This window comes from Lichenostomus cassidix, chromosome 1, assembly GCF_008360975.1.
Source record: "Lichenostomus cassidix isolate B80296 chromosome 1, HeHo_3.0, whole genome shotgun sequence".
Lineage (NCBI taxonomy): Eukaryota > Metazoa > Chordata > Aves > Passeriformes > Meliphagidae > Lichenostomus > Lichenostomus cassidix.
The window spans coordinates 100,397,639-100,411,923 of record NC_139479.1 but is presented as its reverse complement, the minus strand read 5'-3'; the positions used below and the strand labels follow the sequence as shown (position 1 = coordinate 100,411,923).

The 14,285-nt window shown below is 38.6% G+C and overlaps 1 protein-coding gene across 5 annotated transcripts in view; it reads right to left on the bottom strand.

Annotated features, from left to right (window-relative positions):
- The window catches only part of APP (amyloid beta precursor protein), a 232,257-nt gene that overhangs the window by 44,238 nt on the left and 173,734 nt on the right, over positions 1 to 14,285 (bottom strand). For all 5 annotated transcript variants that reach the window (XM_085074621.1, XM_085074630.1, XM_085074611.1 and 2 more), the window contains 2 exons: positions 9,936 to 10,064; positions 7,753 to 7,852 (listed from right to left, as the gene is read on the bottom strand). In XM_085074621.1, coding sequence (XP_084930747.1) covers positions 7,753 to 7,852; positions 9,936 to 10,064 — 229 coding nt within the window. The remainder of the gene's footprint in view (positions 1 to 7,752; positions 7,853 to 9,935; positions 10,065 to 14,285) is intronic.

Here is a 14,285-nt window from a genome sequence, read left to right as displayed (position 1 = left end):
AACTAACATGAGTTCCTCAAAGTGTAATGCTAGAAGCAATTATCAGGAAATACTAATGAGAAAGGCTGAGAAGCCATTCTGCTTCATAAAACAGTAAAAGCAGACTTAAAAAAAATTTTTGGTATCACCACGTGTTTTATCTGTATCATCTCAAAAGTGAGTGCTTGGCTTTTGACGTTTCACTGAAGACATAAAAAACAGGAAATCAACTCAACTAGATGTTTATAAGCAAATCTGTAGCTATAAAGTAATCCTGACCTATAATGCTTTTTAAAATCAAATATATCCAGTATACCAATTTAAAATAATGGACACACTCCTATAAATACATTTTCATACAATTGTAACCCTACTACTAGCAGAAACAAGGCTCTTCAAGATGGAATTTCCCAGTCTGATGTCTTCATGGCACCAGAAGATGACTAGTGATTTAGAAGAAAATCCTAATCAAATCTGCATTTCTATGTGTATCCAATCAAATAAGCAAAAAGAAGAAAGAATAAAACCAATAATTGGACAACTATTCAAAGTTTAATGCACTTTTTCCATTTTGCACAATGTGACCTGTAGACTCTTCCAGAGGGGTACCAAAAGCAGTTGTTAAATGGACACTGTTTCAGCCTCAGCCTGTTGTCACTGTGAGCCCAGAGTAGTCTCATGATCATTAACTCCCTGTGGGATCTGTAGTGGGGATGGCAGCTTTCTATTAGAAGTGTCTGTGAAAAAATACTTCAGGCTAGAGTAATGGAAAGAACACAGAATCGGGTCTTCAAGAAGGATCTATCAATGCAGGGCAGAGTGCTCTTGGATCAGCTCCTGAAGAAAATCAAGGCAAGACCTTTAAATCTCTCCTGCAAATAGATGAATTATTTAAAGATTTCAGTACTCACTGAAATAGCAGATGCTCAGACAATTAAAACATTACTTTGTTTATAAATTACAGGTCCACAATTATCAGTTTTCAGTTCCAAACCATGGATCATGAGACCAGATTTTTTAGAGGTGCAAATGAAACAGAACAGCATTATTCAAACCAGAGGAAAATATTTTCTTAATATTTTCTTTTCTTTATATATATTTTCTTAATATATTTCTCAATACTTAGTCACTTCTATTAACTTTTTATTCTGATTAAATTTCTGAACTGGAAAACAAGATGTCCCATATCTTTCCTGCATTAAAAAGCCACCCCAATCCAAAGCGACCAAAAGCCATTTATCCTTTTCCCAGTATCTGTGAGCCCTGGAGGAAGCTGGCTCTGTTACTGACTGAAGTCACGTTCACAATATTTATAAGATGGAAAGAGGTCTTGTGCACACAGAAATCAGGATTCAGATCTTTTCTGGAGAACATTAGTGCCCATGACAGGACACAATAGCCCATTTAGGTACAAAAGACGTGGAGGATAAAGTACATTGCTCATGAAAGCATTTCAGAACACCAGTGTCAGTGAAATGCATTTATATCTATTTTAACAATCTACAATTCTACACCCAATTTTCTATGATAGTTAAATAATCTTGACAGAAGAGATGCTTAAAAGAAGAAAATGGTGGATCTATTTCTAGGATTTTTTCCCTTCTCTCCTAGGCTAAAGCAAAGGACATATTTTACTAGCAGACAGAGCTGACTCTCTTAAACATAAACATTAAAAATATTCTTTCACTGTGAGGGTGACAAAGCACTGGCAATTGGCTTTGGGTAGCCCTGCTTTAGCAAAGGGAATGGACCAGATGTCCTCTATCCGCCAGAGGCTTCTTCCAACCTCAGCCATTCTGTGCTTCTGTGACATTGGCTGATTCCCTACATAAACATTGCTCCAACAAATAGCATCTTATTATTTGTGGTATTTAAATAATTGTAATACTTTATAGAGACAACAAAGTGGCAAAACAACTGATAGCTTAAAGACCATAGGCTTGTGATGATTAAAGAAAAAAAAACATTTAGGGAAAAAAAAAAAAGCTTAAGAGTGTGTGTGTATATATATGTATATGAATTAGTCAAACGCTTTAAAAAACAATGTCCTTGGGTGGAAAAGGTCTTAATTGCTCCTCAGGCACTCTAGCTGGGCCATATGTCAATATTTAAGCACTCAAAATCTACCTCAATGTTGCTGTAGAATGTTTAAAACAGAATTCATTTGCTTTTGTGGAAGAACTCTTCTATTTTTAACCACTGGCCCAGCAATATATTTTTTGCTAGAAACCTATGAAATCTTTTTGACTGAACGCTATAGCCCTTCAAGGGAGAGTATTAAAGTTAAATAACCACAGAAAATTCAAATTTTTCATCAAAAATCTGGGGTTAGTGGATACACATAAGTATGTCAAATCAATTATGGGGAGAAAGTACAGGCACAGTTAGTGCTGCAAGTCACTTCAGGGTACCTGAATGTGCAAATACACATTCTCTGAAAGCTGTGTTTGACTGCTTGCCACAGTTTCGTAATCCTTCTGGGCACAAAGGGCAGAGCTAAAGGGCAGGAACATGGGCTTTTAGGATCCAGCACAGACACACCAAACAGGCTTTTGAAAACTAGAAGGCAGGTTTTACAGAACCTTTGGTAAGACCTACATACAATTGTCCTTCTTCCAGAAACTCTGTTTAAAGTTTACAGAGAAATTTCTGTGGGCTGTAGATATATCCAACAAATCTCAATGGAAGACTTGCAGTCACAGAAAAAAATACTGGTTTTAAAGAGATGAGGGTGGAAATTCGGTACTTCTGCTTTGGCAAAGATGATGTTTCCTTGCATCCAAACCTGAACACTCCCCTACACAGTACTAGCCAAGTACCCAGGGGAATTTAAAAATCACAATTCCATTGACCTCCAGAATGGCACGAAGTATAAAACTGAACAGGAATCATCCAACCTTCCTCAGCTATGTGTTTTTGCAACTACTGTAACTGCTTACCAGATTTACATTGCACAAAGCACGTTTGTCAACTGGTGCAAAACCCAACTGCCCTGAGGATGAGCACCACTGGTTATTTTTATCTTTCTCTATGCCAATTCACTGAACGTGGTCTGTTCTTGTGCAGAGAAATCCTAGAGTACCAATTCATTTACCCACGCTTCAACAACACTGTTTTACTTTACCAGAAAAACAAGACACTGAGGAGTCCCATTGCAGTCTGAAAGACAATACTAATTACATATTCAAAACGTAGCATTTTAAGGGAGAGGATGAAGAAAACAATCACAAAAGGAATGGCCCCAAACAAGACAAGACACAGAATTTGCTTCTGCAAAGCCCCCAGGGGCATGTTATGGTTTTGCAGTATCAGTCCCCAAACCACGCTGGTTGTTGTTTTTAACTGTCAGCCTGCAGCAAGAAACTAATGCCCTTAAATCTCTTAAGAAGGATACCACAGAATGACTGGGAACAGTATCCTAATTCAACTCATGGCAAGAAATGCAGCAAAGCTGTGGATTGACGACAGGTCAAAATTACAAGCTAGAAACAAGGAATCAAAAATTAATCTAATAAATGCTGAAAGACCAGAACCAACTGAGGTAGCGCTAGCTTAGCCCTCCACTCAGACAGGTATTGGAGCCTGATGATTAAAGAGGAAGCGTTACAAGAAAGTAAGTCTTCAGACATCTTGAGTCTGCAGCTTGTCCTGTTTAAAAACACTTATAAAAATCTTCAAGGGACATTGTAAGGCAAACATTAAGAGGCAAATGTCTCTTGTTTCAAATTTTGTCATGCTAAGCTGGAGCACACAAATGCTTGAAATAGCATCTGACCCACAGCACACCATATATATCTGAAAGCAGGCACTGATCTGGGGTCGGCCTTGGTTTACCTTCTCTTCTAGGTACGTGAGTGTGGCATCCAAGACATGCTGCAGCAGAGCAGGACAAGTAGAGTGGAACAGAATAATAAAATAACAATAGCTTGATTTTATTAGTCAAGGGACAAATGAAATAATATTCTTTTACTTACTGCTCGTAACTGAACGCTTCTGAGCTTAGGTACAATACTGCTGTGGTATTTCTACAGTGCTTAATATGTCCTCAGTGGTGGACTAGAAAAGATGAAGCTGAGGACATTAGTTTGGAAACAAGTAGCAAAGACAGAATTAAAAATTCAGCTCACTGCCTACCCACATGACTGATGAACAAAGCACTGACAGTTTCTGATTCAGAAGCTGTGCCTGCTGTACCACTCTCTACAACAAATTGGCTTTTACATACATGGAAAAGTAATCAAATAAGGATGTAAAGAAGGATGTGCTCAAAGAAATGCTGATTTCTCTTAAAGCCTGCTATTGCTTTTTCTGGGTTTCCATACATATTAAATAGTATATGAGATTTATCATAGGAAAAAGTTGATTAGAAATACTTAGGCAGGCAAATAATCTGCTCAGATTTTTTTTTGTGCCACTCTCCTATTCATGGGGCATATTCTGGCTCATAAGAAACCCCACTTAACACCAAGAACTACATCAATTTCTAAGAGTGACCTGTTTTTTAGCACACTTGCATCACTGCCCCTTGAGAAATCATTTGCAGCCAGAACACCAAACAGTCTCTCACCCAAATGACGTGCTTATGCTTTCCAAGCTTTGCCAGAACAGCCATGGTCAGATGACCTCTTTCTGAAATTCTCAGACTGGCTCTTTTTCCCCTGCCCCAACATGAACAAGACACAGCCAGCAGTATCCTTCCTCACACATCTGGAATTTGCTGCTACAATATGGTGCCTGAAACCCTAACGGGGCATTTGCACATTAAACATTGGTCAAACACTTAAGAAGAAAGCCCTCACTTAAGTGCTGCTTTCTACTCTCTGGAATGCTGTGGGTCTTCCAGTGTATGTACAAGTACTACATATGTACTCCTATGACACCCACTGTTAAAGCTGGAGGACATCAGCTGGCAATGGATATCTGCAGGTAAGGACTACAACTCTTTTAAATTTTACCCTAAATTCCTGCCACCATCTCTGCTGAACCTATGAAAATAACAAGAAAATGCTGCTCTTAAAAGGCATAAAAGCCCACTTTTACTATAGAAGCTAGATTTTTTTTAATTTGGGATTTTGTACATTAAAACCACAGCTGTAAGCCTGCCTTTTAAGGTAGGAATTTCAAACAGTCTGTATTTTAAGGAAATTTCAAATGTCCAACTGCTAGACTGTGATTTATCCGATGACTGTGCAAAAATAGGTCATAATGTTTCTAGCAATGAGAAAAAATGAGTGAAAACCAGCACCATATTAGATATAAGAGGAATTAAATCCATAGTACAAATCCACAGCAAACTAGATCTCATTTATATTGATGCTCATAGAGCTACTTGTTTGATTTAGGGAAAAGCTACCTTTGTCAGAGCTCTGTTGTCTAAAGCAAAGATTATCCATTCCTCAAGGTGAAAACTGTTCATGAAGAACTCTGCAGCAGAGTTGAGCTAGCAACTGAAACTATAATGAACAAAGAAAATGAACTAAAATTATTTTCAATCATGCCTCCTTACATGTAATTTATTATTCATACTATTTGTGAGATTTTCTTACCTCAGTTATTTTTCAACTTTGCTACTGACTCAGAGTTTCTAAGTCAATGGTTCCAAAAAAGGTATTTAATGAAACATTTGTCTTTTTAATGAGAGTTGTAATATTTCTTGGGAATGCTACAAAGTGAAGTTTTATTAGAAGTTTACTTCTCCACAGATTCTGCAGCTGTAAGAGATGTCATTTTCCATGGGTTTAGGAAGAGTAGAGAAACTAAGAAATGCAGTAATTTCAGAACAGAACTTGAAACAGGCTGATCAGTGCTCAAAGCTAGAAGGATATTGTCTCCTTGAACAGATGGGAATGACCTCCACAAACTTTCATGAAAACCAACATGCAAAACCAAGTATACAGACAATGTTATCAACAAGAAGCATGTTGATACTGAAAGACATTAAGCTTATTTCTCATTATGGAAAACTATTTTATCTAGATCTGATATTTTACCCAGAAAAGATAGTACTTTAAGTCGTGCTGCTTAGTAACTTCCAGTTATGAGAACTTTGTTTTAATTGCTTTAAACTTTGCAATGCTTTGAATAGTTTTTAGCACAGCGTAAAGCACAAAAAAAAATTAAGGTAAGGAAAAACTACTCAAGACACTGTGACAAACATTTTCTTTGTGATTTCTTAGCTGCACTCAACTTACTAGGAAATAATATCCTACTAATTTTAGGCTCTTTTTTCCCCCTAAAAATTAGTATTACTAATTTGAGATTAGGAGTCAGATTTTTGTAAATCACTCAGCAGTTAATACACTTTTGGTCTCATGTCACTTCAAAGATTCTGAAATTCCTGTTCCATTTTAGTACTTAGAAAAGAGAAGAAAATTTACAAGAATGTCCTCGGCAACAAGCATTAACATTAGCAAGAATAGAAGAAATTGAAATTTGAAGCAAAAATCCCAAGGGAATGATAGCAGGCAGTGCAAAATGAAAAACTGAGCATCTCAAAGACCTGCCAGCACCAACATCTTCTTTCTACAGAAATTATATGCTTTCAGATTATCAGTAAAATGTTCCTCTCTGACTGACTCTGCACTCACAGACTAAGACTGTTGATTGTGCCTTTTAATTGTGGAGCATAGAAACACATGGTTAAGGACAATTACTAACCAGTTACCTTTTAGCTGTCTCCTAATCCCTTCCACTATTTCTTGATCTCATTCCCAGCCCTCTCAAACAGAAGCACATCTCTGTCCATTCATTTGCCCAAACTTATACTTTGGGGAAATGAATCCACCACTACTCCCTGTGTCCTAAATGCATCCTAATTCTTACTGCAGGTGGCAGGCCTCTGTCCCTTGTGTTTTAAAGAAATCAGTGACTTATTTAGTCAGCTGAAGTTGGTTATTAGTGAAACTAATACATTAACTGCCATTTGGCAGAGTATTACAACCTGTGAAAAAAGCTGCTCCAAAACCATGACTGTCCCATCTCTGCCCTTTACATTTAATCACGTGCCATTTTTCTTAAACACACACATTAGCAATGTGATGTGCAAAACTGTGGTTGAGTGCAGCTGCCTTGCTGCAATAGCAGCACATGGCTGAGTCTGAGTGCTGTGCTGGAGATCTCTGTGCTGCACCAATGCCACAGCCAAGGGCAGAAATCTGGACGGAAGCAAAAGCCATTCTCCCTCACAGCTACCTGCCATTATACCCCTTGGGGAAGAGGCAAACATGGGACTGTTGCTACCTGATTCATCCACAGACCAGCTTGCATGCTGGAAGTATAGGGAGGAGCAGAGATATCAATTTGATAACTAACAACTAAGTGTGTGACCACTAGGATACTGCCAAGTTGATACCTACACTTTTCTGAGATGCTTGGCTCTGCAACCAATTTTTTAGCTGAGGGATTTCCAAACTGTCTACATTGTGTAAATACTTACCATGTAAATTAAATATCCAAGCCCAGGAAGGATTTTCTAAATCTCATTGTTCATTGCTGCATCCCTATAGCATTGAAGGCTCCAAATGTAAATTAACATATTTCAGGGAAGACATTTACAACAATATGATGATGCCACTGCATGGGTTATACAGGATTTGTCTTCCAAGGGTTCATAATAATTTAATTCAAAATTTAAGAATGTTGGCAAGTTTACTCTCCTATCTTTCAACTGAAATAGTTTATTAATAGGAAAAGTGAGATGATGTATTTTTGCTTTTTGTAGTAATTTCTCATCACAGAAATATTTGTCTTTTTCTACATTAGTAGTTTGCATACCAACTTCATCCTGGATCTCCTCTGCCACAGCAGGCACATTGTAGAGGAAGGAGAGAGACTGGTTCATGCGTTCATATATCACACGTAGATGTGTCATAACCTACGGAAACAAAAGTATTTTAAGGAGGGGAATACTATGGATAATTTGATATTATCACAAATTTTATAGGTTATAGGAAGCAACACAGTTTTCACTTGTGTAGGTGTAAGATTTCAGTATGCTTTATGTACCAAAACTGTAGAACCCATTACAAAACTCACCTCTCTCCTACAGCTGCTACAAAAATAGCATTCTAGATGCTCCTCAACAGTAACCACCTGAAATCTCACGGAAATGCAGTAATTTAAAGCAGGAGTCTACATTTGCTGTGGGGCAGAACATGCACACAAGCAGCTATTGTGGCAGAAATCCACAGCCTTGCTCTTCTTTCAGCAACATTTACATTTGCCCATACTCATAAGTTTTCACATAACACATAAACTAAGTGAGGCACAGTGATTACTGCATCAAAATATTTCAGCTATTTCCTTTTACTTATTATTTTCTAATCCCAATATTGCAAAAAGAAACAGCTCTCCAAAGAAGAAGAAAAAGAAAGGTTTGTAAAAACATTTGCCAGCATTTTTACCTGAAAACAAAAATATTCCCACCCAGACGAATTACTGCATCCTCTCATGCAGTTACAGCTCTATAGCCTAAAGTGCCCGCACATTGTTACGGGCTGAGTCAAGACATCACATGATATGTGCTCCCTCAGGATACTCTTTGCAAGTATCACCTTTCTTCAGCAGAAGGAGAAATTGAGGTGCCTCTTAAAAGACTTAGCAGACTGACAGGATAATTAGCCCTATCAAAAAGAATGAGTTGCAGACAGCAATTTTAATGCAAGAGCAGCATGATGTCTTCAAATCGAAATAAAATATTCATGCTTTTGAAGTATTTACGCTTTTGAACCAAATACTTTGTTTTCCATTTTCCACTGAAAAACAGTTCACAAACAGAACTTCCAGGCTACATTTCCCCAGCCTTCTGACCAATTCAAAATGCAAAGATGCTATATCAATACTCATTCGTACAATGACATGTTAGGCAATACACTGCACTTCTTGTATTTAAAAGTCAGTTTCCATTCTTAACCAGTGCTGCCACACAACCTGCACTCTGCAAAATTTCACTGATTTTTGCTACTAAATAAGTCAGTGACGCAAGAAGAAAAATAAGTCATGTTAAATGCGTAAGACAAGGCAACGACAACGGTCACTGCAGAAGGCTTTTAGAAGAGTGTATTTCTCACTCCAGCAATTCCAAGACAGCAGGATCTCAATGTACACATTTGGCTGGAACAGAAGTTTGAAAATCTAATCTGCCATCCAGGAAGGCACATGGTTTTGATTTTTCTTTTAGTGGAATCAAGTCCATTCAAAAACTGTGTCTGGAACAGTGCCTGCCATTGACTCCTACAGAGGGAACAGCAGCAGATTCCACAGATTACAGCACACTGTTTTTACAGGTTATCCATTGTGTCTCCAATTTTAATTGTTTTGAAAGCCAGCTACATCTTCAATCTCAAGTGTTTTGTTTTTGCTTTCTCACCCTCTATGATTTTTGAAGGCAACATAAAAGCTCTTCCAAAACATACACATTGAGGACTGCAGTAACATTCAGTAATTAAAATGCCGTGAACTATAGCATCTACTTTAAAAGAACACATTAAACTCTAGTGCATCACAGTAATCACATTTATAGACATTACAAGTGCCTCTGCAATGACTGTAGAAAGGCTGGTCACAGTCAGTTGACTACACCAGTTCTGGTTCTGCTACCTCAGCTGAGGGAAGCACAACCATGTTGCTAAATCTAATACTGGTGTTTTCCCAGAGGTATTATTTACCAAAGCACTAACAAAGGTTCGCAGCATTAATGCTCTGGAAGGCTCCTCGGGACATGCCCATGTCTGACTCACTGTACAGATAGACAGAAAGTCTATATTCCAGTTCTTCTCAGAAGAAAAATCATACCCATACTACTATATCACTTTGCCTTAATCTTCTGACGAAAAGCAGATTATTTTTGATTGCATTTAAAGCTGTCCACAGAAAGGAGTTGGGTATTTTTTAAAAAATTGGTTGACAGACATTTCACAATAGTTATGAATTAACACGACCTCATCAGTGGGGATTACCTGGGATCTGATTTGGGCAGCTTTCTTTGGGTCTACCATGCGGACGTGTTCGAAGTGTTTGAGAGTGTGCTGTCTGTCTTTCTGCTCAGCACGCACATATTTCTTCAGCATGTTGAATACATGACGAGGCTAAGGGAAGAAAATGAAGAAAAAAACATGAGTTTAGAACAACACATGTTTTCATTTCGTGCCCTGGAGATGTGTCCCAAGCCAAAAGCCCTCGGTGCTATCTTCTGAAGGCAGGTCTGACTACTACAAGGAACATCCTCTCACTGAACATCATCAGGATGCACCATTAAATAGTAGTTGTAGGCAGTAGATAATGTTTCAGAGGAGGGTGTTCAGATTTTCTATGTTTCTATGAATAATCAGTCCCCAGACTCGACTGCAAAACTTTTAAAGAAAAAAAAATCACAACTTTCCTACCCTGTCACTGTTGCTACTCCACCAGAGGAGAAAACAAAGCAGAAAAGAACCACTGAGCTAAGGTACAGAACATACCCATCCAGAACACACAACTCACTGAAAACCCACAAGAAAAAAGGAGACATCTGCCCAGTCTTCTGAAATTTCTCTGTTTAGATGCCAGATTTTGTAAAAATCTGAAGTCTATTGCAAGTAATTTTAATTAGTAAAATCTATTACACATATGCCCTCAGACATGTAATTGAATATAAAGAAAGAAAAAATCAGCAACTGAAGGGAACTTGAAAATATACACAGTGATGGCAGACCAGTGACGCCTAAGACGTATTCCTATGTACTTTCCTGCTCTGCACAATAATACAGTGCCAAAACAGGAAGTGCTCTCCAGCATCCAGCTAAGATAACCATTTTTAACTCAGAGATTATGATGGATTCTGGAAATGCACTCCCCTTCCCTCCATGCCCACTTGTGGTGCTGTGCTTATGCATCCTACCTGAAGCTGCTGAGCAGTGAGAAGAAATAGAAAGGTGACCTTACTATGTGGCAGATTAAAGAATGAGCAGAAGTGGTAAACAGTTGTCTAAGCACTAACAGTGACACAGGGAAGAAGGTGTGAAAGTGACAAAAAATGTGTCAGAAGCTCTGTGCACAGCTTTCCAAAGCAGGAAGAACTGTGGGCGAAGGTGGAGTTTTAAGAAGACTTAGATTCATGGACAAATATAGAGCCTAAACTGATTTAACATTTACACAAGAGATGAATACTAAGCTATGGAGTCCAAAGATTTCAGAATCTCTTCAGTTTAAGAGAAGCAACAGATTAAAAAATGTCTGAGGAAAGTAAACCAAGGGTTATTTGGAGAAGGTATGTCAGACAGAAATAGAGAGATGTGAAGCCATTTCCTGCCAGAGTCAGTGTCTCCATTGCTGAAAATTCATTCATGAGGAAAATAACTCCAAGTCCCCAAAACCATGTACTCTCAGCTGAAGTTGCAAGAAACTGCGGGCAAATGCTGGAAAGCGAGTAATACTCATAACCTTGTGGTAATGGCCACTGAACAACGGAAATGTCAACTCTAAAGCTTAATCGGAATGACAGCTAGAAGACCAGAAAGTTTAACAACAAGAAGAAAATCTTGAAGACAGAAAATATAGCTACCTTTCCTGATAATTCAACTTTCCTTGTCCCAAAGACACATCAAGGTAACAGGCTAGGGCACTCTATGCAGAAAAGGATTATTTTTTTTCCCAAGAGATAGTCCAAGTCAAGTATCATGTCTAAAACCAGAAGGATATAGCTTTTGTTTTCCCATAGTGTGTCTGTATTTGCTGTAATGTATGAATGAGACTTTACAAGCAGACTTGTTAATAGGACAACAATCTTGAAAATACCTATCAAATACCACTAACAACAGTAGTAATCACTTGGGTATACTGGCAGCCCACTTTCAGTGCTTTTTCTAACACTGAGAAATGTACCACACTTATCACTATAAAGGAGAAATTGAGATGCATTTCTCCAGCATGTCTGACCAAGAAATCTTCCTGTGCTGGCAGCAGAAATCCGTAATTCTAGTTTATGACAATGAAAGAATATTTAATGCAAGGTGTTTTCTTGGAGGGGCAAAGACTGCTTTTTCGCAAGCAGGAAAAGAACCCCAACACTAGAAATTCACTGTGTGTAGGAATACAAACCTAGGGAGTTTCAGTGCTTTGATTTTAAAACTATCCATATGCACACTTTAACCCTGATCTGGTGATCTCACATGGCCTAAAAGCTTGTGACATTGCTTTAACAACAAGTGATCCAGAGCTAAGAAGTCCTTGTGAAGCACTGAATCACCTGGCACAGACACACAAGGTTTTCCTGGTCAGCAGGGCCATTGCACTACATGCAAGCTCCTAGGGTATATGCAGGCATCTGTGGAAACAACAGGATTCCGTGAATGGTACACTGAGACCTGAGATATGTATGTTCCCAGGATCCCCTGATGTCGAAGTTGAAATGAATAAGACTTTCCACATAGACTTTTTATTGCCAAAAATGTCTTTATTGTAACCTTCACGAAACATGCCCTGCCTCAGATCTTAAGGCAATATAGTAGGTCACTGCCACATGGATAAAAAAAACCCAAAAGGTGGTGGTATCCCTCAAACATCTGACATGAACTAAAACAGCTCTGTTTCCTTGCCGGAAGTACCTCACCTCAAGTCCCACTTCTGCACTGTACTTCATACCTGTTTTCTTTTAAATGACATTGTTGAGTGAACTGGTTCTACTTAAAAGCCCCACATATACAGACACTTTTTGCAGAGGTACTTTTGCTGCCTGATGAAAAATTGTTTGCAACTGTTGGGTTAATACAATGCTTATTCTTAAAAAACCACTGGCCTGTACAATTGCAAAATGCTTATTCTGTAGGAAGGAGAACTGGAAAGCAACCAGCCCAGTTATGACATTTTGGGAAATCACTATGTGTTTCTTCTGGGAAAACCTATGAATATGTATGTAAAAAACAGTATCTAAACAGGAGGGGTTTCTTTACTCAGCGTGCACAATATTTTGGAGGAACTATCCCCTCATGAATCTGGCTGAATAAAGAATGCCTGTTTCTTAATGTTACACTAAGGAGTTTTTATTTTTACTGATTTTTGGTAACACTTTCAGCAGGATTCACGCCCAAATACAGTACACCAAGCGCTGATATGAACTCCTGTGATGGTAGACTAGAGGGGCCACAAGGAATGGTGTAGGTCAAGCACAGAGGTAGGAAAAGGCACCACAGGCTGAGGAGATGCACTCAGACACTGTGTCTGAAGCCATTATATCCACAGTCATCTATTACTTTGACCCTAGGCCGGAACCTTCAGACTAAATTATAAATTGAAGTGGTGCTATTATTAGCTAAATTAAGTTTCCAAAGCCTCAGTTCTGACACGGTCTGTGGCAAAAGAATAAATGGCTGACACATCTCTGGACCAGCTTGGAACCTCTTACTCTTCAAAAATAATGTACCTACCACTAAACTTCATTAAAAAATTCTGGGTCTAACACTTGAAATTCTTCTGTGTGTTTTGCCTGGGAAAACTGCATGTTTAGATCTGTAGTCATCTTAGTAAAAAACACCTCACAGAATAACTAACTTGGATCAGCCACCAGTGGCTACCTAAACCTCATTAAATAATTCCACTGTTTTCAGTGATCTGTACCTGATCTGTTGGCTTGTTTCCCCGTTTTTTTTTTTTTTTGTTTTGGTCTTCCTCTGAAGGCAACTAGGATAATACTGACGACCTTGGTGACTTTCATTTAGGCAGTGACAAGAATGGCTAATGACTTCCTAGGCAACAGCTTCCAGCACCAAATTCCAAATGCATTTTATTTCATTAACTATGCTGTTCAGTTAGGAATAATATGGTGTGACAGGATGTCCCTGTTGTCTCCCCCCCCACACCGTCTCTATCTTCATGGCTGGTGTACAGACAACCCAGGTTGGGTCAAAAGCCCAGCAAGAGGTTATCTCTTGGTGCCCGAGAGTCTGGAGCCTCCAACCCAGAATACACATCTTGGTATGGAGAGCAGATGTGGAAAGAGATGAAAAGAATAAGTACGTGACTGAAAGGCACACTTTTACGCTATAAAAGACACATGAAATATCACAGAGGCAGAAGTCTCCTACACACACTCTGGAAATGTGCAAAGGCTTCTCCCTGGAGTCTGGATGCAGGCTCTGCTGGTTACTTTCCTGGTGATTGAGTGAAAGGATTCCAAGGTATAGTTCACCACCAAATTGGTGTTGGTAAGATACATTGGTTCCTAGGTTACATTATTTCTTGCTAGCTCTAATAATAGGTACCTTTTCGCATGCTGAATTGTCTCTACTAGTAGCTACTTTTATTTTATTCCTGTGTAGTATGTGGTTTTGTCC